This window comes from Phascolarctos cinereus, unplaced genomic scaffold, assembly GCF_003287225.1.
Source record: "Phascolarctos cinereus isolate Bilbo 61053 unplaced genomic scaffold, phaCin_HiC Scaffold_8;HRSCAF=390, whole genome shotgun sequence".
Classification (NCBI taxonomy): Eukaryota; Metazoa; Chordata; class Mammalia; order Diprotodontia; family Phascolarctidae; genus Phascolarctos; species Phascolarctos cinereus.
In genome coordinates, this window is record NW_027556291.1 from 37887783 (window position 1) to 37910837 (window position 23055).

Here is a 23055-nt window from a genome sequence, read left to right on the forward strand (position 1 = left end):
GGCCTTTCTAACCAACTCGAAAATCTACACCTGAAAATTAGAAATGGCCAGGTGTGGGCACAAACTACTCCTTTGTCGGGAGGTTCTTAGTTAATGTGTGTAAAATGCAGGACTGATGAATGTGGAAATATAGTTAATATGATTGTGCCTATACCATGTGATTTTACCTAATCATATTAACATGATTGTACCTATAACCTATATCAGATTGCTTGCTGTTTTGGAAATCAAAATCTTATAAAAGTGAATGTTGAAAACTATCTTTACACGTAATTGGAAAAAAAGAAAATACTATTAACCGGGGCGGAGGGGGGGGAAGAAAAAAAGAAAATGTGGGTTTGCCCTTTATCTCTCTCTTCTCTGTAATACTTTAGATCGTAAAAATGGTGAAGAATATTAAGGGCAGCCCAATCACTCTCTCCATTGGTGATGGTGCTAATGATGTTAGCATGATCTTGGAGTCCCATGTGGGAATAGGTGAGTCCTATCCTATGTTCTCTCTGTTAAGCATTCCCACGACTACTTTTAATATCACTGACTCTGTGGAGTTTCTAGGGTAGAGGTCTTAAGTCATCACTAATTGAATTGGTGGTTTGCAACCTTGAAGGGGTGTTCAAACAAGTCTTAATTGATTTTTCTCCAGGAGATTGTATGTTGGGGGGTGGGGTGGTGGTGTATAGGAAGGGCCTGGCCTAACTGCCTGCAGGCTGTCTGCCCAGAAGCTGTCAGTAGAAGAGATGAAGAAAAACTGCCCCCATTTCCCAGTTTGGCCCAGAGTTGATGCTGGCTGGGGCCCTTAAAATCAACTGGAATATTTCACTGTAAGAGATACTCCTTCTGGCTCTGTTGGCTTTCATACTAGGAGGAAATGACATTGACCCAGCTGCTCCCTCCCCCTTTGCTTTCATATTTAGTGGGGATTCCTCAGAGATTTTTTGTATCACTTCCTCCATCTAAAAACAGACAAAAATTATCATAGTTTTTTTTTTGCATATAAATCCTTTATTTTTCTTTTTCCTTGCGGTTCATGTAATGGTAATAATTCTTACTGTTTTTATTGCTAATAATAACAATAATGATGATGATAACGATATAACACAGATTATGTAATGCTTTACCAAGTATTTCCCAAGTGACACCTCAAATGATCCTTCCAACCCTGTGAGATGGGTAATACAAGCATTGTTATTCCCATTCAGAGATGAGGAAACTGAGTCTCTTGGTTGGGACTTGCCCAAATAGCAGAGCTAGGATTCCAACCCAGGCCTTCTGATGCCAAGGCTGATCTTACTTTCTTTAAAAAACTTTTAAAAATCTGTTTATTAATGTTCTAAAGACTTCCCTCCTTACCCTAAGTAAAATTTCCCCTTATAACAAAGACAAATTTAAGCAAATCAAAGCAACACATTGGCCATATGAGCCAGTCTATGCCTCAGTGCTCACCTACCACCCCTTTGCCCTGGAGGGCAGGAGGTATGCTTTACCCAGTGCTCTATTCACTGCCCCATACTGCCAGATCCTGTGATGAGTGAGTAATAAGGTCATTGCCTATCCTTGCATTTGGCCTTAAGATTGAAGACCCCTTAGAGCTATAAACTCTGGATAGCTCACTCTGAGAAGGCCTAATGGAGTACTATAGACAAGAAGGTATTTAATTAATAATGCTTTCATTTTGATGACAAGGTTTCAATTTTTTTTTTGTATCTAGGGATTTTCTGGCTTAACTCTTCTCTTCTTTTGTCTCTCCCTCCATTCAGAAGCATTTACTAAGCACTTACCACTGTAGTAGAGATACAAAGGCAAAAATGAAAGCTGGTCCCTGCCCTCAAGGGGCTTACATTCTAGGGGAGGATATAGTATGTGCATAGCTAAGTCAAGGCAAAATTGAGGAAATTGGCAGCACTAGAAACTTGAGGATTTTGGGTGGGGGTAGTACCCTGTAGGAGGTAATGCCTGAGGTGAGCCTTGAAAGGAAAAAGAAGGTTTCTAGAAGACAGGTGAGGAATTGTATATCTTATAATTAGTGCTTCAAAAGCTTTTTGGTGTCATGACCTCTTTACAATCCTAAAAATTATTGAAGACTCCCCTGCGTACCCCTCGCCCCCCCCAAAATGATTTTGTTTATGTGTAATATATCTATTGATATTTGCCATATTAGGAATCAACTAATAAATGGACAGAAATGGATAGAACACTGGATCAGGAATCTGGAAGACCTCATTTCAGATCTGATCTCAGACACTTACTAGCTCAGTGATCCTGGACAAGTCACTTAACCTGTGTGTGCCTCAGATTCCTCACCTACTTCTCAAGATTAAAATGAGATAATATTGTAAAGTGCTTAGCACAGTGTCTGACACATAGTAGATGCTTATTAGTTATCAAAATGAATTTTAAAAATATTTATTAATTCATTGAAAAGGACAATAATGAATCCCTTACATGTGAACATAAATAATGTATTTTTATGAAAATAAAAATCTGTGGTTTAAAAAATTAGCGTGAAGAGTGGCATTGTTTTAATGTTCCTGAAAATCTCTAATGTCTGGCTTAATAGAAGAACACAGCTGGATTCTCATAATCTGTTTTTGCAGTCATTCTGTTACAATATGTTTTGGTTGAAGTATATGAAGAGAATTTGAAGCAGGTGAAGAGAATTAGTTGTAAAATCGAGGAGTATTTTAATAGGAGATAAAGTCTTGGTATCATGAAAATCTGGAGAAGGAAATGGCAAATCACTCTAGTATCTTTGCCAAAAAAACGCCATGGACAGTATGGTCCATGGGGTTAGAGTTGGACATGATTGAATAACTGAACAACAATAATAATGAAAATAGTTTTTATCTTCTGGATCCCCTTAAAGTGTCTTGGGGACCCTCAGGGATCCTTGGACCACACTTTGAGGACTGCTGGTCTAGTGGAAAGGGTCTTGGACTAGGACAGGGTTTAAGTTCTAAGTGCCACCATGAGCAGATCCATAACTCCAAGAGCTCACAGATACATTCCCTCCCAACTCCTTAGATGATCTCAGGCTTCTTCTCTTTTCCACCCGGGAGTGTCACCTTCTGAGCCTCAGTTTCCTCATCTGAGAAATGGAGCTAATAACCCTTGAACCAACAACCTCACAAGGTTGTAGTGTGGAATAGAAACTTGAATGTATTCTATCAATGTGAGCTGTGGTTATTAACGGTTTGTTATTTCTGAGGTGACCCGACTCATCAAATAAATTATTTTCTTTGGTTTTACATCATGTTAGACGCATGTAGTTAAAAACAAATTAACTGAGCTCATGGCTTTCCTGCTTAGCTTCCATGCCATTATTCAATCATGAGGTCAGACAAAGAAGGGATGCAAAGAAGAAGCTAAACTCGGAAACAAGGGCATAAAATGTAGCCATTGATTTTGACATACTAAATGCCCAAATCAATAGCTTGATGTTCTGCAAAATATTTACTGCTTGGCAATCACCTGTTGTTTTTTAAAGGCATCAAAGGCAAAGAAGGTCGCCAGGCTGCAAGAAACAGTGATTACGCGGTTCCCAAATTTAAGCACTTAAGGAAATTGCTGCTGGCCCATGGGCATTTATACTACGTGAGAATTGCACACCTAGTGCAGTATTTCTTCTATAAGGTATGTGGGCAGGTGTTTGTCATTTATCTGGACATGTTTAGAGCACCTTTATCTTTCGGGCCGGGCAGAGGTTTGACTCAAAATATATTTCGGCTGCCTACGTCTGTTAAGTATAGGCTGTTTGCACTTTTTGCTGGACTCTTTACTCAGCTTTGCAATAACAAATAATGTTCAGTGGGGCTCACTAATGGAGCAGAAGCCAGAGACTGGACATTCAGTTTGTTTATAGTGTTACTAGCAAGCGATCCAAGATATTCTGCTTTATCCTGTTTAGACCTTATCTCTGTCATGGCAGACATTGAGGTGGGGGGAGAGAGGAATTCAGCAAATTCACATAGCAGAGTAACTCAACAAGAGACTTAATAAATGTTTGCCAAGTGATCCATCAATCTGCCCATTTAAATAGGACCTTTGTGTGTTGATCACAGGTATTAGTGTCCCCAAATTCTAATTACTCTCATTGCTCTGCTGCAAAATTCAAGGTGTACCGCTCTGACACTCTGATGGCTTTAATCATAATAGACAAATGATTAACCTTGAGAATATCGGTGTAAACAGGGCTCTAATTCATGAATGTGGTCATTTTTCTTCCCTGGATAGACAGGAGCTGGTGCTCTAGCCAACATAAATCCTGCTGCCTGGTCTTTTGTCTTCCCCTACCAGCAAACAAAACAACAGAATTGATAGCATTGGTGAAGGAATGAAAAAGGATTGTGTCCCTCGAGAAAGAGTTTGAGGGAAAAACATCATTGCATTGCGCACCTTGGTTTTTCTTTTTTGTTGACTTCTAATAACATAAAAATGGCTATATTGGATCATACTCATGGGCCATTATTCTGACTCTCACCATGGTCCTGAAGGCCATATTGGGTGCATATGGTACCTGACTGACCTCTCTGCTGCACAAGGAAATGGGTCAGAGCTGTACTCTTGTGATATTTTTGTCCCTGAAAATAGGATTGAATTGACTAGAGTTGAAACTTTGGCCAGCCATCCGAGTCTTGGTACCATGAAGTACCAAGTAGTTGTGTGGTAGTGCTCTGTTGTAAGGCCCAGAATTAAGAGCTAAAGTTCTTTCTTTTCAGGAAGAGATGAAAGAGAATATCTCTGTTCAAGTCTATTAATTTATTATTTAGTCTGAGCCTGAATTTCATTGGTTTTGGGCAGTAGTCAAAATGAAAGGAGGCCCATATTGACTTAGAAAACCACAAATTAACATTATCTGTGCCATATTGTGTTTTCATTTATTTTGTTAAACATTACCCAATGACATTTTAATCTAGTCCCGGAGTCATAAGTTTAGTGAGCTCCCAGTGTAGAAGGTCCCTTTCCCAGTGCAGAGCAGTACCTGTTCTGCAACTCAGGGTTTTCGGGAGCCACCTGGGGGCTCTGAGAGGTTAAGTGACTTGACTCTAAGGTCATACAGCCAGCATGTGTCGGAGGTGAGACTTGAGCCCAGGTCTTCTTGACTCCAAGGCTGGCTCTCTATCCTTTGTGCCAAAATATAGGACTACTTATTTAAAATAAAAAATTGGCTTGTCGGGGCAGCTAGGTGGCACAGTGGATAGAGCACCAGCCCTGAAGTCAGGAGGACCTGAGTTCAAATCCGGCCTCAGACCAAACACTTGACACTTACTAGCTGTGTGTCCCTGGGCAAGTCACTTAACCCCAATTGCCTTTGAAAAAAAAAAAGGAAATAGATCATTAAAAAAAAATTGGCTTGTCAGCTACCTGCTTTAAGAGGAGAAGAAACTTAAATATGCCAAATGGACAAGTTAGAACACAGCACACCTAGCCCCAGTAACATCCTCCTCTGATGCCTCATCATGACTGTAGGTGTTCCTATTGACTATATATGTCAAAACTGGGCAGGATTCCTAGAAAGATAAAATAGTGGAAATATCCTTGTTTGATGGCTTTCTGGTCATTAATATAAGGAGAGGCAATACAATGGGGAGGCGTATATATTGGATTGCTCTCCGACATCAAAGAAGGTGTTCCCATGGATGGTCAAGCACCTCGGGGGCCCCACCCCCATCTGCTTGTGCTTGACATCATGCTGATCGCATCAAACCTTGGAACATTGCCGAACCTCCTGAATGAGATCCATAGGCACTCAAAAATTTTTAGCTTAACTGTCCACACAAGACAAAGAAAGGGCAGTGTGATGTTTAGTTGGACAAGCCCATAGAGTTTGTCCATCAATTAACGTGTCTTGGACAGACACCACAAATGAATGGAATAGGAGTAAGAGAGTGTGATGGGTTGCCTTTGGGCAACTGAAAGTTCTTTCAATAGCCTTTTCCACGAAACTGAGGCCCAGCTTTTTAATGCCAGAATTCTTTTGGTAATATCGTATGACCGTTAAGTCATGAAACACTCCATTCTCATACACACCATGCTTCTGTCTGTTGCCACTTGTATGAGGGATCCTTGATATCACTTTTTCAAAGACCATTATCCTCAGGAAGCACAAGGAGAACCAGTCACAGATATTACTAGAGAAATATATAATTCAAAAAGCAAATGGCCTAGTCACATGTACAGTCAGGAAGAATGAAGACTAGTGAGATGAACTTACTTATGGGAGGGAGTCCATGGATGAGAGGCCCACAGGATGAGCAAGTGAGGATGGATTGTGATCTGGATCATTGGAAGGAATACCTATATTAATGAAAATGTTAAAAGATAGACTGAGTGAAATAGTGGAATAAATGTGTGTGTCCTACATATTCACACATGTATGTTCATGTGTCTATCTATGTGTATCTATCTATTTTGCCCACCTCCCTAATTTCTCTCTGTCTCTGATCTATATATCACCTTCCTACTGATCTATCTCAACCTCACGCTATCTCAATATCTATTATCTCTATCTCTCTATCTCACCTACCTCCCTATCTAATTTACATATGTCACTCTCATCTATATCATCTTTCTACCTACCTATTTCAGTTCCCACCCCCACCGCCATCAAAGTATAGGGACTGAACATATGATTCCCTTAATAAAGAAAACTCCCAGGAAACTCCCTCTGCCTGTGCAGGTCAGCGCCTTCTCTGCAATTTCTAGTCTTAGATTGCTGCCTAGACCACTCAGAATGTAAGTGATTTGCCCAGGATATGTTGGAGGTAGGACTTGAACCCAGGCCTCCACAATGCCATATATTTGGGCATTTTGTATATTTCAGTAATGTTGCCTAAAACAATTTTGAGACTACTTTTTGGGAATTATCTTAAAACCTACAATATATGCTGTTACTATTACCCTTGTTTGTGGTCAATCCAAAGATTTGTGAATGGATTCCATTCTTTGAAAATTACAGGAAATTTGAAACAAAGTTCAGAGGAGAAGACTGTTTGGTTAGTCTGGGGAATAGTATTAGTATTGATTCGGAAAATCAGAGTATCGAGTGTTATTCTTATCAGAGCCGTGGGCTGTACTTGAGGGTAGTGGAGCTGCCTTTACCTGACTGGTGCAGGTGGGTACTCCAGCCCTCATCTCTCCCAGTCACTGGATCTGAAGTCTTCCCTACCCTGGAACCCACTGCCTGTCCTGGAGGCCATTAGTGCTTTGTTCTTTGTCTCTGCAACTCTGAAGTCATCCCTTCCCAGCATGTGCCCAGTGGGTCAGAGCTGCTGCCGACACCTGGCCTCTTGTGTTCAGCATCATTGGATCTCAACTAGTAGGGCTTTGGCCCCTAACCTGCCCGAGATGGATGGAATTTGGAAATCTCCTGTCACCAGAACCTGGTATTAATTGCTCTCTCCTATTTCAACAAGTGATCCAAATTTTAGGGGGGCTCCCCAAAACAACTGCCAACACCCTTCAGTGGCTTAACCAACATGCAAATTTGCAAATCACTTTAACCTGGGCACCCAGGTATCTGGCCTTTTTCCACCAAGACTAAAAACTCAGACTGCAGGCTTCTCCCTACCACAAATCTCATCCAAGACCAGGCCCTCAGATCCCAGGCCAGACCAGGAATCAAGCACATGTTCTTCTTCCTGGGGCACTGAAACGTGAGGTGACTTGGTCACACAACTAATATGTCAGAGGCTGAATTTGACCCCAGATCTTCCTAACTCCAAGTTCATGAACTCTCTACCCCCTCTCTCAGGTACTATAATCAGTGGGTTAACGAGACCAGTAAGACATCAGAGTGAAAATCACAGTGTCCAAAAGACTCACCTTACTTCCATTCTTTGGTTTTGGCACTAACATCTCCATTTGCAATCCACGCCTTTTATGGTTATTTGTAGAGTCTAGCGCCATTTTCCTGTGGTCAGGGAATGCCCAGTAGTGCTATTTTTTTGGCATAAACCCATTTCTTCCCTAGAATGTAAACAGGATTTAGTCTGAATGAAGCAAGACCACTCTTAGAGAGAGTATTGTAATGGATTGAATGCTAGACTCAGAGGAAGGAAGATTCAGAGTTGTACTTCCCCCATTGCGGTTTTGATATGTTGCGAATTGGCATAAGAAATTAAATGGGCATTTTTTGGGAGTTTTGCAAAAGCCTCAGACAACATGCAACATGATGACACAGAAAAGTTTAGAAACTCAGAAATGCATAAAATATGTGAATAGTATTGTATAATACCAACATTTTATCTTTTGATGCCATAATTCAGACTTCTTCTCTGGGATGAAGGGAGGGCCAAACAGTTTTACGTAAATTTTCCAGGTTGGCATGGGGGGAGGGCACTGTGCCCCTAACCTTTACCATGTGGAAGGGATAACTGTATTTGAAATCTGCCTCTTGACACTTTATAGCTGTATGGCCGTGGACAAATCACTTAACCCCTGGGCCATGGGCATCGCTCCAAAATAATATGTCAGGAGATACATTATCATCATACATTTGTAGCAACCTGACTCATTGAAAAGAAGTCACCGACCTTTGGCCTTTCGAGAAGCTCCACTGAGATCCGGGAGCTAGTTTGATTGTGGATTTGTCTCTTGCTATCAAACTGTTTCAGTATGATACTGTTAAAATATTGAATACTGGGACTAGAGATGGTTCGTAGGCCTAGAGATCAAACAGAAAGAGGGCAAATGCTTCTCTCCTCACTCAATTTTTAATTTTGTTTTTCAGAACCTCTGTTTTATCCTACCGCAATTTTTGTACCAGTTCTTCTGTGGCTTCTCCCAACAGGTATATTTCAGTATCGTCTTGCGTGGCATGTGCTTTCCAGACTGTCCGTTAGTTGATCATATGTTACTTGCAACGAAAATGTCAAACGAGGCTTGCCCTCTTAACACCCCTCGTGAGCTCAACTCTTAAGAATGTCGTTGTTTATTAGCCATAAAGTTTGAAAAGTTGTCATTTTCTGCATGATTTCTGGTATCAGCAAATGTTGCTATCTTTGCTCCAGTAACTTCCTTTGCAGTCAAGCCTCATTTCTGACAGTTGTTTGATATACCCAGTAGGAGGTAAGACAGTATTTTGATTGCTTTCCTTCTCATCCTTCCATAATTTGCAGTATTGAAAACCCAAATTAAAAACATGCTCTGGTAATCCTAATACTTTACAATTGAATGCTGCATTAAATCCAGTCCCACCTAGCCACTGCTTCTTGTTTGGACTGCCTTGGGAAACATGCCATTGGGGTAATTTTCCACTGAAGGGATTTGCACTGAGTTCATCTTCAGTCTTGTTTACTACTCAATTCAACTCAATTCAACTAGCATCTATTAAACACCCATTATGTGGCTGGCACTATTCTGGGGCATACAAAGACCAGAAAAAAAAAGTCTCTGCCCTCAAAGAGCTTCCACCCTAACTTTAGTTCTCAGATAAATACTTATCTTAAGGTATTTTGAATTTTCTAACCTTCGGTTATTATTATTTTTTTCACCTTTAATGATAGCTCAAAATAATATGCCCCTATGGTAGCTATATTTTGGTTATATCTGCAATGGGGAAAGGAAAGGCAAATTTGTAGATTGGTTAAGCCACTGAAGAGTGTTGATAATTGTCTTAATAGCCCTACTAAGGCCCAGAGGCCCATCTATGCCAACTTCAGTGGTTCTGGCAAGGTACCCTGTAATGTTGCCATGGACATCTGAAAAAATGTCTACCTTTCCAGGATGAATATATTTTTCCTGCTTCCATATGGTAGGAACTTATGGTTTTTCTAGTTCCTTGGCAGGTTGTTGTTGTTGTTTAAGGAAACTTATAGGATCGTAGGATTGAGAGCTAGGCCTCAGAATCAGTGCTACCCTCTCCTTTCTACAGAGGAGGAAACCGAGGCCAGTGCAAAATGATTTCCTTGTAAATCTGCCTCCTTGCCATTGCGGCTGGTGCTTTTCCAGCTGCCATATCATCAGCCCCATGGCATCAGCTGAGTCACACACCTAAACAACTGTTGGCAGTGTCATGACTTATTGTATGTTGTGCCCCTGCCATCCCCCACCAGCTAGCTGCAGAAAGCAGTATCTGTTCTGCTGGCCGTGAACCAAGACCTTGAGCATTTTTGCTTTCCTCCTTTGAGGATATCTTAACTAACACAAAAGAAGCTCTGGATGAAAATCTTAGGGATCATTTCAAGTGACCCTGTTTAGCTATTATACAGCAAAAGGCCACAGGGAAATGGGTTGATTTGGAACTTGGGAAGAGCTTATATTGTTTCTCTACCTCCTTCCTTCCTTCCCTCCCCCCATACCCAAAGCAAAGATAGAGGATCTCACCTTGGGTCTTAAAATGAGATGAGGGGGCAGCTGGGTGGCATAGTGGATAGAGCACTAGCTCTGGAGATCAGGAAGACCTGAGTTCAAATCTGGTCTCAGATACTGGACACTTACTAGTTGTGTGACCCTGGGCTAGTCACTTAACCCTTATTGCTTCCCAAAACAAATAAACAAAAAATGGGATGAACTAGGTCTCCAATTGTTAATACTTACTTTGTGCATACTTTGCATTGACTTATCTGTATACATATAGTTTCCCTGGAGTATAATGTAAGCTCCCCAGGGGCAGGGAGTGTTTTATGCTTTAGTTTTGTATCCCTACCCCAGTGTCTAGCTCAGGAGTTCTTAGGTTGTGAATAGAACCTAGGCAAAATGAGAATTGTGCAGGGCTGGGATTCAGTCCAGAGTTTTGATTCTTTTGAAGAGCATTGATTTCTGCCACATTGGAAGCTTTCACAATGCTTTTTTTTTTCCTCAACTAGATTCAGTTCAGTTTCACAAACATATATTAAGCTCCCACTGTATGTCATATGAAAGGCATAGGAGATAGAGAGGATTGGCCTTGGAAGGCCAATCCAGGAAGATCTGGATTCAGGTCCCACCACTAGCTGGGTGACCCAGAGCCGTGACTTAACCTCTCAGTGCTCTAGGCCACTCTCTAAGACTAGAAATTGGGGGTATAGGGAGTTTTCTCATCCAGATGTTTCCTCATTCCGATATCAATGTAATCACATGACCTATCTATATCAAGGAAGGCACAGCTCCAGTCTCTATCCTTAGGTGTCAGGCATTTGTGTTCAAGATACAGAGCCCCACATGGTTCAGTTCCTGCCCTCAAGGAGCTTACATTTTAATGGTTAAATTCTGCTAAAGAATTTTGGTGAATTTTAAATTTAAAGAATTTTCATTTTAATTCCTTCATTTAACAGTCAGTCCTCCTGACTGATCTATTAGCTAGTTTCTAGGCGAATCTGGCTAGCCTAATTCATGTTCATTTCTTGGCATGCTCTCTTCTATTAGTGGGGAAAACATAATTATTGCTTCTTGTAGTTGAGGGAGATTTAGGGCTAACTTACCCCACTAAACAGTCAATTAGAGCCCTAGTTTTCAATTTAGTGTTTAGGGAAAATTAACAGTTTCCATAGAAACCATCTCCTTCCATGTCTCAGAATGATCCCCCCTGGAGAATTCCTAGGTGTGCAACGTCCCCTCAGAGCCCAGCACTCCGACACGCTTTGGCGTAGTTACCACATTAAAAATGGTTGCCCAGAAGGCTGCGTAGGATGAAGGGCCTCTATTTTCTCCATAGGCTTGTATTCTTAATTCCCACTGAGAATATTACAGGCCTGCATATAATCATGTATGCTGCCTGGCAGTTCTCCCTAATATTGCCACTTGAGTATCTTGTCACCTCTTCAAGCAAAACAGGAGAGGGGAAAAAAACCCCAATACTCCTTCCTTCCCTTCTCCAGATCCTGGCTGCCTTGCCATGGGTTCTGACACTGTGAGCAACACTGCCGTCTGCCTGGCAGCTGAGGCTGGGGGTCCTGGACTGAGCCTGGCCTTCCTCCCTTTCTGTCTTCCAGTTTAGGCAGTCCCCGAAAGTCCACTCCTTCCCCCTCTAGTGTTGCCAAATGTCACTGTTCAGGGTTGATCCCAGTAAAAGGTGTTAAGTTTTGGCAGTGGTTAGCTGTTGCCCTTCTCTCCTGCATCCTCAGAATCTCTGCCTCCCGAAGTTTTCCCATCTAGTCTTCTGGTCTGTGTGTTTACTGGGAATCCCTCCCTTCTTCCTTTCAAGGCTTGGTTCACAAGCTATCTCTTGTACTTGGCCTATCAGGATCTTCACCCCTTATTAGTGATTCTCTGTCCACACCCAAACACCCCAAGTAAATTGCTTTGTGTATATTTGGGGTTTACTTATCTGAACAAAAACTCTTTGAGGGTAGGAACTGTTGGGGGTGATGTTTATTTTTTCCTTGTATCCCCAGTGCCTAACAACATAGTATACCCTTAATAAACATTTATTGAAAGAATAGATCAGTGTTGAATTGAATTGAGTTGAATTGTCAATTCACAACAGTCCTGTGACTGGCTTCTTTGGCTTTATCATTCTGTCCCATGCCTTTTGTGGACATCTTGTGCCAGATTGTTTGGTCGTAGCCTCCATCATAGGTCACTTCATTGTTCTGTGAGGTCGTAGCCTCCATCATAGGTCACTTCATTGTTCTGTGAGGTCGTAGCCTCCATCATAGGTCACTTCATTGTTCTGTGAGGTCGTAGCCTCCATCATAGGTCACTTCATTGTTCTGTGAGGTCGTAGCCTCCATCATAGGTCACTTCATTGTTCTGTGAGGTCGTAGCCTCCATCATAGGTCACTTCATTGTTCTGTGAGGTCGTAGCCTCCATCATAGGTCACTTCATTCATCCACCATGGTCAGAAGCTCCCTTTCTTTGTGCTAGTCCACGTGAACGTGTTTCTATCCTTCTATACCTTACCCTCATTCTCACCCTCTTTGTGTGGGCCTCCCTTCCACATTTTATCTCCCAACTGATGATCTACCTTGCTTGGGTTCACTGCAAGACCTAGGTACTCCAGGAAGACCCCCCAGATTATTAAACATGGCCATGGGACATGCAGAAAGGGCACATAAATCTAACACCTTAATCTCTCCTCTGCCTAGGGTCATAGGATTGTATAGTTAGAGCTGGAAGAGACCTTTTTAGGTCATGAATTTTTAGAGCTGGATGGGACTTCAGCAACTGTCTAGTCCAATTGATATGCCCAAAAGAATACTGTCTACACCTGATGGGTGGTCTTTTAGCCTCTACTTGGAAGATTTTCAATGAGCTCATCTTATTCATCCTCCCATTTTACAGATGAGGAAACTAAAGGCCACAGAAATGAAGTGACTTGGCCAAAGTCACAGAAATTGTAGTGGGGCAGGGCTGGAGTTTAAGTCCAGGCTCTCTCTGATGCCAAGGCCAGGACCTCTCACACCAGATTGCATTGAGGGAGAAAGAGGAGAATAAGAGAAAAGGCATGGGAGAGGGAGAGGAGAGGGAGAAGATGGGCAGAGAGGAAGAGAAAGAGGGGCAGAGGGGGTAGAGAGGGAGAGAGCACAGAGAAGGGTAAGAGAGAAGGAGAGAGAGAGGTAGAGAAGGAGGGGAGAGATAGAAATGGCAAAGGGAGAGGGAGGGAGACAGAGTTAGGGAAGAGAGGAGAGAGGAAGATGGAGACAGGGAAGGAAGGAAAGAGGAGAAACATGGGATGAGGAAGAGATGGAAAGGAGAGAGAGAGAGAGAGAGAGAGAGAGAGAGAGAGAGAGAACTGACTTATCCATCCTCTTTTGTTGTAAATTCACAGAGTATTGAGTCCCTTTTTTACCTGGCATATGTAGGGAGCACCCCACAGCATTAAACAAAACTGACTTCTTTGGAAGGTCAAGTTTCTCAAGGTCCCAACCTCAAAAGCATCGGGAGTTTCTTATATGGGGATAAAATTGGCTTCCTGACACCAGGAACTTTGCCTTCTGTTTTTTTTGGTTTTGTTTTTGTTTTTTGGTCCCTGATCCTTTAGGGTCTGTTTACTTCTTTTTAAAACAGGGGAAAAAAAGGTTTCCTCCAAGGGGCGTTCCACATTCCGATGAACCACTGAGTGGCAGTTTCTCACTTTGTATAGCACCTAGCAGAACGCAGAGAGGCCCTCCCCCTAGCTAAAGCTTTCATTAAGGGGAGGAGGCTAATAAATTGCTTGGAAAATCTTCATAATTCTGCATAAATGCTTCAGTTACTGGCTGACTACACCGTTGAGTCAGTTCTCAATGATAGAAGCCTATGTTAACAATCAAAAATGTCAATGGGAAGTTTCCTCCATCCTGGCGAAAGCCACCATTTCTGCTTGTGATGGACCAAAAAAAAAAAAAAATCATACCAGACACACAACACTGACTCAGTCTGGCTGCTGCCCATGTTTCACTTCAGGGAAAGATGGCAGCCTTATCCTGAAATGACTTATTTTTTTCATGGTTATAACACTTTCCAAATTGTAGCTATTGCATCTTTAATAGAAATACTCAGGATTGTATTTTACAATTTTAAGCAAGGCAGCAGTCTGAAACTGAGCATAGCTTGGGAGGAAACATATGGTAGAGTGGAATGAAAAACAATAGATTTGGAGCCACTGAAAACCTGTGTGTGACCTTAAGCAAATCATTTAACTTTTCTGGACCTTATTTCCCTCGTGTATAAAATTCGAGGGGTGGGATATCTGTTCGAGTTCCTTCCGGTGGGAAATCTAAGAGCCTGCAATCCTATGTCACTTACCTTCCTGGCTCTCCATTTCCTTGTTTCCAAAATAAGGGGGATTGGACTAGCTGACTGCTAAATTTCCTTCCAGCCCTAGATCTCTGAGTCCAGGATCTTTAGTTAATCTCTCTGGGCCTCTGTTTCTTTATCTTTTAAGGGAGGGGGTTAAACTAGATAAACTAAGTTCTTTCCAGCTGTAAATTAATTTTCTTGACCATGGGCCAATTGGTTAGGAGGGTGGCAACCAATTAAGACATGAAATTATTTGGATTTCTCTTCTATAACTAGCAAACACTAAGAATGAAAACAAACCAACCCCATGGAGAAAGGGCCCTATTTTAGTCATGATTTTCAATATATAGAACTCTTGACTATACTAAAAGTCTCTTTCCTTGCTTCTTCCACACCACCACCAAAGCCATTGTATGATGCTGCTTACCTTACGATGTACAATATCTGCTTCACTTCATTACCGATCCTGGCCTACAGCTTGCTGGAACAGCACATCAGCATTGAAGTTCTCACCGCTGATCCCAGATTGTATATGTAAGTTGAAAAGCACAGTGGCATGGGGGGAGGAAGGGGGGGAGGAAGGAAGGGGGAAGGTGACCCAGTTCCCCATGTGTTTTTTTGAGTGTCTAGAGATCCCATTCGAGAGTTCTGATTTCCAAAACTCTGATGTCAGTTTGTTGTCTGTTGGAATAAGGCAGTGGAGGTAGAGTGGCTCCAAGGCCAGCCTGGAAATCAGGAAGCCTGCAGTTCAAGTCTTACTCTTGTTCTTATTAGCTGGGTGGTCCTGGGTAAGTTGCTTCAGCTGTGTGTCTCAGGCAGCTTCCTGGGACTTAGCTAAGGAGTCATAATCAAAGCAATGAGGTGGTATCATGGCCAGAGTACTGGACTTGGATTCAGAAAGACCTGAGTTCAGATTCTGCCTCAAGACTCCTTGACGTATGTGATACGGGGCAAGTTACCTAACCTATTTCAGCCTCAGTTTCCTCATCTGTAAACTAAGGGGAACAAAAATACCTGCCTCACACAGGGTTGTTGTGAGATTCAAATGAGATAACATGTGAAGCACTTTCATTATATAAATGTGAGCAATGATGATGATGAAAGTGATGGTGATGGCAGTGGCCTAGGTGCTTACTGGTTGCCAAGTGGGGCTCACACAAAATCCCAGGTTGTTTATGGATTTGCAAAGTGAGGTAAAAAAGAAATGACTACTTGGACCACTTTCAAGACCTGTGCTTTAACATGTAAGAAATCATCAGTTGAGAATTCCTGGCTCCCATCAGACTTGCAGTGGATTTGAGTAGAAGTTGCAAAGAGGACAATCTAGGCAAGATGTCAGCAGAAACTTCCCAATGGTATGGGCCATCCCAGAGCAGACTAGGCCGCCTTGGGAGTGTAAGCGTGTGTGTGTGTGTGTGTGTGTGTGTGTGTGTGTGTGTGTGTGTGTATGGGTGTGTGCGCATGAATCCCAAGGTCTTTAACCAGATGAGTGTGGTCTGACCACGTTGTAGCAAGGTTTCTTTGGAGGTTTGCATTGGATTGGATTAGATAGCTTAGGATCATTCCCAACTCTGTGATTTTAGGGTCCATTTTTCTAGTGGGTCAGGGGAGTGCCATCGGTGTGTCCCCTACAGGGGAGCCTCCGAAAGACCTTATGTTCGTGAACAAAAGATTTTTAGTCATTTTGATGACTGAGCTCTACCTGGGCAGAATAAAGATGGTGAGAATCATTAGCCTCTAATTCATGTAATGTTCCAGAGACATTTTTCCCCCTCTTAATCAGGCTCTAACTCTACAGTTTTCTTGAAGAGCATAATTAATTCAGAGAGTCAAAGAAAAAAATGGATTTGTCTTGAAATAGCTGTTTCTCCTTATGGATGGGTAACTTGGAACTGTCCCCAGCAACTGGCCTATTATTAAATTGGATTTTTTTTTTATGTCAGAATTATAATGAAGGATGAAGATGTTAATCTAGAGGATTGCTGAGTAGTGGGTGCCAGTTACCTCCTTTATAAAATGAGAGGGTTGGAACCAGATGACCTTCTAGTCTCCCTTGGAAACTGAAATTTAGGATGCTATGATCTCTATGTAGGGCAAGAAAGAGGAATGATGATGTTAGTAGATGCCCATCTGGAATGTGAGGAACTGGAATAGTAAACCAAGAGGCTTAGAAAACTAGCACCTGGCATTTGTATTATCTTAGTGCTAAAAGGGACATGGGAGAGATCTGGTCCTATCCCTTCATTTTATAGAGGGAAAAACTGAGGTGTCGAGTGGGGCCAGGAACTTATTGAAGGTCACCCAGGAAATGAGTGGTGCAGTTGAGACTTAGCCCCAGGGCTCCTGGTGCTCTTTCCACTGTCTCTGGCTTGTCTTTCAAATGCTGATAACTTGTTGAAATATGAGTGCAGAGTGGTGGACAGGGGGTGGTGGCAGGGGGGAGCAAGCTTATGTAACATCTCTGATTGACTGCACTGCAGATAGAGTTCATGAATTTTTGAATTGTCTTGCTTGGGAGTTTGCACTTTGCTGGAATCAATGCTGTGTCCTAGCGACTCCCCCCTAGCCAGCCCGAGCTTGCCTTCTTGTTGTTTCTTTGCCAGACACATCAGGTCCTACTCTCCCCATGTTGCTGTATCTTTATATACCAAAGGGCCTGGGCTCCCTCTTCTTGCCTTTCAGCCTTGTTTTTAGTGACTCACCCGCTTGTGAAGGCTCCCACCTCAAATAGGAGATGTACTTGGCCTTTTTAAAAAAATTTATATGATGTTTCTTCTAAAGAGGAAACAGGGTTCTTCCTTCTTCCCCATTCTTTCCCCCACTGAAAATTTAGCAATGAAAGGTAGCCTGAGAACCAGGAAGATCCTCTTTCAGATCCTACCTCTCACATGTACTATGTGACCCTGGGCAAGTCACATAATTTCTTGATGCTCCAAGCCACTCTCCAAACTTTAATTTCCAGATTTAAGCTCCCTATATTCTCGACACCAATGAAATCACAGGTCTGGACTGGAAAAGAAAAGAAATAAAAAGTGATTTAGCAAGGGGAAGAAATTCATCCTCTTGCCTGCTGTGCTAAGATGGACGTCCATGCCCCTTTATTATATGACATGTAAATTGGCCCCTCTCTTTAAACAAATATACTTACTTCCTCTTCCCAATTTTTGATTCCCTTTTTGCCTCTTCTCTTCGAGTCATAAAAAAAACTCACATTTCTAGAGCATCCTAAGGCTTACAAAGCCCCTTGCTTCACAGCAGTCCTCTGATGTAGGTGGTATGACCATTATCATCCCATTTTACAGAGGAGAGAATTGAGGCTTAGAGAGCTGAAGGGATTTGCCCACAAGCACAGCAGGAACCGATGTTCATCCTGGTCTTGTGGACATGAAGGCCAGTGGCATCTTGTTCCTGCTCTGCTACCCTATCTCATGGGATACTAGCATGCAATGGCTGGAGTGCTAGACTTGGAGGCAAGAAGGCTTGGGTTCCAATCCCACCTCAGATAATTCCTAGCTGTATAACCTTGGACAAGTCATTTCCACTCTCTGGATATTACCTGTAAAATGAGGATGGTAATGCCCAAAGCACCTACCTCCTAGGGCTGTTGTGAGACTCAGATAAGAGAATGAATGTGAAGAGTGCTTGAGCAATTTTAAAGGGCAATGGAGCTAGTCACCAGTAGTATTGTTGGAGCTGGTAAGAACTTCAGAGGTAGTCTAGATCACACACCTCTTTTTTTTTGGAAGGGGGGAGGCAGTAGGGGTTAAGTGATGTACCCAGGGTCACACTGCTAGTAGGTATCTGAGGCCGCATTTGAACTGAGGTCTTCCTGACTCCAGGGCCACTGCAGCACCACCTAGCTGCCCCCATACCTCCTTTTACAGAGGAGAAAATAGACTCAGAAAGATGATTGACACTTGCCCCAGGATTGCTATATCACACTGCCCCACAGACAGCTAGAGCTTAAAGGGATCTTAGAGGTCTTCTAGACCACTGAGGTCAAACTCAAATAGAATTACATCTCTGCTGGCCTGTGTCTATTGACTTAGAAAGCCACAAAATAACATTATCTATATTGTATTGTATTTTATTTCTTGTTAAACATTTCTCAATTACATTTTGATCTAGTTCAGGCCAGCCCACACTCCTTTTACGGAAGGGGAGGCTGAGGCTCAGTGAGGCAAGAGCACACACCCAACCAAATGCTCTTTCCCTTGTGTTACATCTTGTTGACCTTCCTTTTCCTGGTTTTGCCATATGCATTACACGGTGGAAAGAGCACTGCACTTGGGGTCAGGAAGACCTGAGTTTGAATCTCACCTCTGACACATACTAAGTATGTGACTGTGGGCAAGTCACTTTACTTCACTATGCCTCAGTTTCCTCCTCTGTGAAATGATGGGATTAGGCTTGACCATCTCTAATATTCCTTCTAAGTCTAGAGCTCTGATTGCACATCTTCTATCAATTTTATTACAAAGCCCTATGTGTGGCCACCTCCCTCTCTCTCCTTGAAAAGTTACTTTTCTTCTTTCATCCATTGCCCTAATCCATGGTATTACAGTGACTATTGGAAGCCAATGAGTAAGCCAAGCAACAAGCATTTATTAAGTGCCCCCTTTGTGCCAGGCACTGTTCTAAGTAAGCCCTTGGGTCTACAAGAAAAGTAAAAAAAAATGTCTTCTGGTCATCTCTGTGGTAGGGCTTTGGATAGCATGCAAAGGACATAAGGAAATGAGAGGTACCCTTCAGTGCTGGGGCAGGTGACTTAGCAACATGGCTTCTAGGATCTGGCGGGGGGGGGGGGATAGGTGGCCTTGTTCTGGCCTTGTTCCCTCCCTCCTGCCATCCTTTCTGGGCCATCACCTGTGCCTGAGCAGCTTTTAGCTTTCTTATTCCCAGAGGCCTCTACCTATGATCTTTGTGGTCATTTTGCACTGTTACCTCATGGGTTCTCCTAGCTGAAATAGCTATGCTTAACAACAATACTCAGTAAATTTGTAGACGCTTCTGAATGCTTCTAAAAGAGAGATCTTTCTCTGCATGTGTGAGTAATGTCTTAGGAAGCGCTGGTGGTAGGTTAAACATTTGGGTGACTAGATGCTTTTTGATAAATGCTGAGAAGGACTTACCACAGAGACTAAAGGCAGCATCCATATGAGCCCATAGTATCTGTGTCTGGGACAGAAATCACTATTTAGCATTTGGCCTTCTGTTGAGGCAGTGCAGTGTAATGGAAATAACACTGAGATTGGAGTTGAAGGACCTTGGTTCAAATCCTGGCACTGTTACTAGTTTGATGACCGTGGGCAAGTTAATCTCATTGGGCCTCAGTTTCCTCATCTGTTAAATGGAGGGGCTGGAACTGATGATCTCTAAGGTTCCTTTTCCATGGTCCTAAGATATGATTTTTGAGTGATTTAACTATTCTCTCAATCACCTACCATTACATTTTCAAAGTCAACAGGAAAGGCATAAAGGACATTTTCTTAAAGATCCGAATTTCTAGGAGAAGCTCAGAATTAAACATTAGCATTTTATCAATGATAGTTTTGTCATAACCAGAGTTTTAGGTTAATATGATTGGTCAAGGCATCATCCAGATGACTCGAGTTGGTACCTTTCAAGCCACCAGAGGGAGCCCTCTTCCAGTATAATCATATGCCCACCCCAGTATTTGCCCTCCGTTTAGGGTATGTATTTCTTGCATTGTTCCCTTGGAATGGCAAGATGGAGAAAATGCTTTAACCTGCCTTCTTTCTGTACCATTTCCTGATAGGAAAATCTCTGACAACGCCAAGCTAAAGTGGGGCCCTTTCTTGTACTGGACGTTTCTGTCTGCCTTTGAAGGAACTGTGTTTTTCTTTGGTACTTACTTCCTTTATCAGGCTACAACCTTGGAAGAGAATGGAAAGGTAAAGTTTGGGCTTGCAGGCTTTAATTATGTACTGCTAAATATTATATTGGGATGTCATCTGTGACTGCTTTTGTCTGCTGCTCACCAGGAGGAGACCCTAACCCTTTACTAGAGTCACTTGTAATGGGGTAGAAGTGAGAATGCCTTTGATCAAACATGGATGAGCTATAGTATACTTTGTTCTCTGCAGAACTTGAAGTTTTCATCTAGCTCTAAAGTTGTGGCCTTAATTTGGTTGTAATTTTTGCTGAAATGGTCACTGGCTAATGACCTTAAGATTTTAAAAAAGACAATGCCTACTTTGAGATGTACATAATTACTATTTCTGTTTGATTAAAATATTCAGGCATTATTAATTGCCTGCTATGTCCAAGAACGTGTGGTAGAAATGGGGAGAGATGTAAAGATGGAACCTATCTGCTGAACCTCATTTGGCAGCCTGTGAGTCGCAGGGTAGACCATTTGGAGGTTTCACACAGTGGGTTGGAGTGGAGAGGAAGACCGTTACCTTTCTTTGGGGTGGGCTCTGGCTGTTTCTCCAGGCAACCAGGGCTTGGCTATTCCACTTCCTTAGCACTTCCCTAACCACCCCTATGGCTGTTGGAGCATAGCGACTGACTGCCCAGGCATGACCCTAAAAGGGGAGCTCTGAGGGTTGCCAAGAAACTCTTTTCCACAGGAGAACAAGAGGCCCCCAGCCATGCTTCTGAGAATTGAGTCCAGCACATCACATCCTTTGCTTTAATTACATCCTGTCGACTTCAGGGAGGGCCTTGTTAGAGGTGTTCACGTTTATACTCTGTTGAACTTCATAATCCGCCTCCAACTGACCTTTGCGGCCTTGTTTCACACTCTTCTATTTCCTGGTATTCTTCATTCCAGCCAGACTGTACCACCATTTCTCAGTTCCCTTTCCATTTCTGTGCAGTCACCCAGGCCATTCCCTGTGCTTGGGATTTGTGCTCCTTCCTCTCTGGGCTTCTTGAAATCCCAGGCCCAACATAGGCCTCCTTGCTCTGTACCCCTACTCACAGGTGATAGTGAATGAACTCTTCTTCCTCACGTTTTTCCCAAAGTACTTTCTATGGCTTTGTCATTTAGGCCCAGCTACCTTGCGGCCTACTTCTCTCTGTACACACTTTACACCATGCTCCTTGAAGCCAAGCACAGAACCATTTTTCATATTTACATACCCAGCATCTAGCCAAAGCCTTCCTTGTACATAGTAGGTGCTTAGTAGAAGTTTGTTGTTGAGTTAATGAAATCCTAATGTTCCCCATCAAGTGCTAAGCTCTAAGATCTAATTATAAAGTGGGTAAGATCAGTGAATTAGAGTGACATTGTGAAGTGAGAGACCGCAATCAAACCTCATGACTTTGGACTAATTGAAATTTGGCCACCTGAATCAGCAAACATTCTGAATGACCGAATAGTTTTCTAAAAAAGTCCAGTCTGATTACTTTCTGGTCTATGCAGTAATTCAGATTGTGGCTGACAAAGTGGCCAAAGGGGTTACTACCAGACCTGCCTTAAGAAAAACATTCTAAGCATCATTTGTAATTAGCACATTAATTGTCTGCAAATAGCTCTTGGGAAAAGAAGTGTTTCCCAAATGGGTAAAAAGACCCCTGGGAGCTTGTTTGCTCTGTTCATTTGCTCAACAGAGCCTTTTTTCAGCTTGGGCAAGGGGAAACTTCAGCCTGGCCTCTGTCCAAATTATTCCAAATGGATGCCGTCTTATTGCCTCTGCCACCGTTCCAGTAAATGCTCGTTAAAATGACCGATGAGTGCAAGAACTGCTCCCAGCAATTAATCCTAGCACCCATGCGTGATTTGATTGAATCTTTCCTTTTCCTTTTTTTTTTTGCTTTTATTAACTTTTTTTTTTGCTTCATTTAAATAAAAAAAGAAACTTTCAGATCTTGACCACATTTGGTAGGCATATACATGCCATTCATTGACTATATTTGGATTGATTCAGACTGCTTTTCCTTCTTGTTGGGCCAACATTCAGTGGGCTCTTGAAGCCCACATGGTAGGTTGGAGCTGGAAAATGGGAAGCCCCCTCATGTTTTATTACTGCCATCATTGAGGAGTAGAGCCTATCTGAATCTTTAAAGATCAAAGTCATCCAAATGACTTGCTCCCATGAACGTTACTGTCAGAGTTGGGGGCGGGGATTCCTGCCTTTGCCATACCTGTGATTTAATGCCTGGGCCTGAGAGATTCAGCAGCGGTATTGCAGACAGATGTGGGGTCCTCCTTGGGGAGCGGCAAAGACCACACTCAAACCCTGAAATGTAGACAAAGTGACTGGCTCTGAGTTGGCCAGTGAAATACAAAATGGTACATGTAACTCTCTGATTTTTTTCAGGCTTATGGGAACTGGACTTTTGGAACTACTGTTTATACAGTCCTAATAGTCACTGTAACACTGAAGGTTAGAGATTTTAAATTATTGTCATTATTATTGTTCACTTGTGTTGGAAGAACATTT

General features: G+C 42.4%; 1 protein-coding gene across 5 annotated transcripts in view; it reads left to right on the forward strand.

Annotated features, from left to right (window-relative positions):
• Positions 1 to 23055, forward strand: part of ATP11C (ATPase phospholipid transporting 11C (ATP11C blood group)) — a 210762-nt gene that overhangs the window by 160907 nt on the left and 26800 nt on the right. For all 5 annotated transcript variants that reach the window (XR_013483660.1, XM_020971762.2, XM_078147922.1 and 2 more), the window contains exons 21-26: positions 375 to 477; positions 3485 to 3630; positions 8729 to 8788; positions 15048 to 15175; positions 20421 to 20556; positions 22933 to 22998. Coding sequence is in view for 4 of the 5 variants with exons in the window: in XM_020971762.2 (XP_020827421.1) it covers positions 375 to 477; positions 3485 to 3630; positions 8729 to 8788; positions 15048 to 15175; positions 20421 to 20556; positions 22933 to 22998 (639 nt within the window). In the remaining variant the exon portion in view is untranslated. The remainder of the gene's footprint in view (positions 1 to 374; positions 478 to 3484; positions 3631 to 8728; positions 8789 to 15047; positions 15176 to 20420; positions 20557 to 22932; positions 22999 to 23055) is intronic.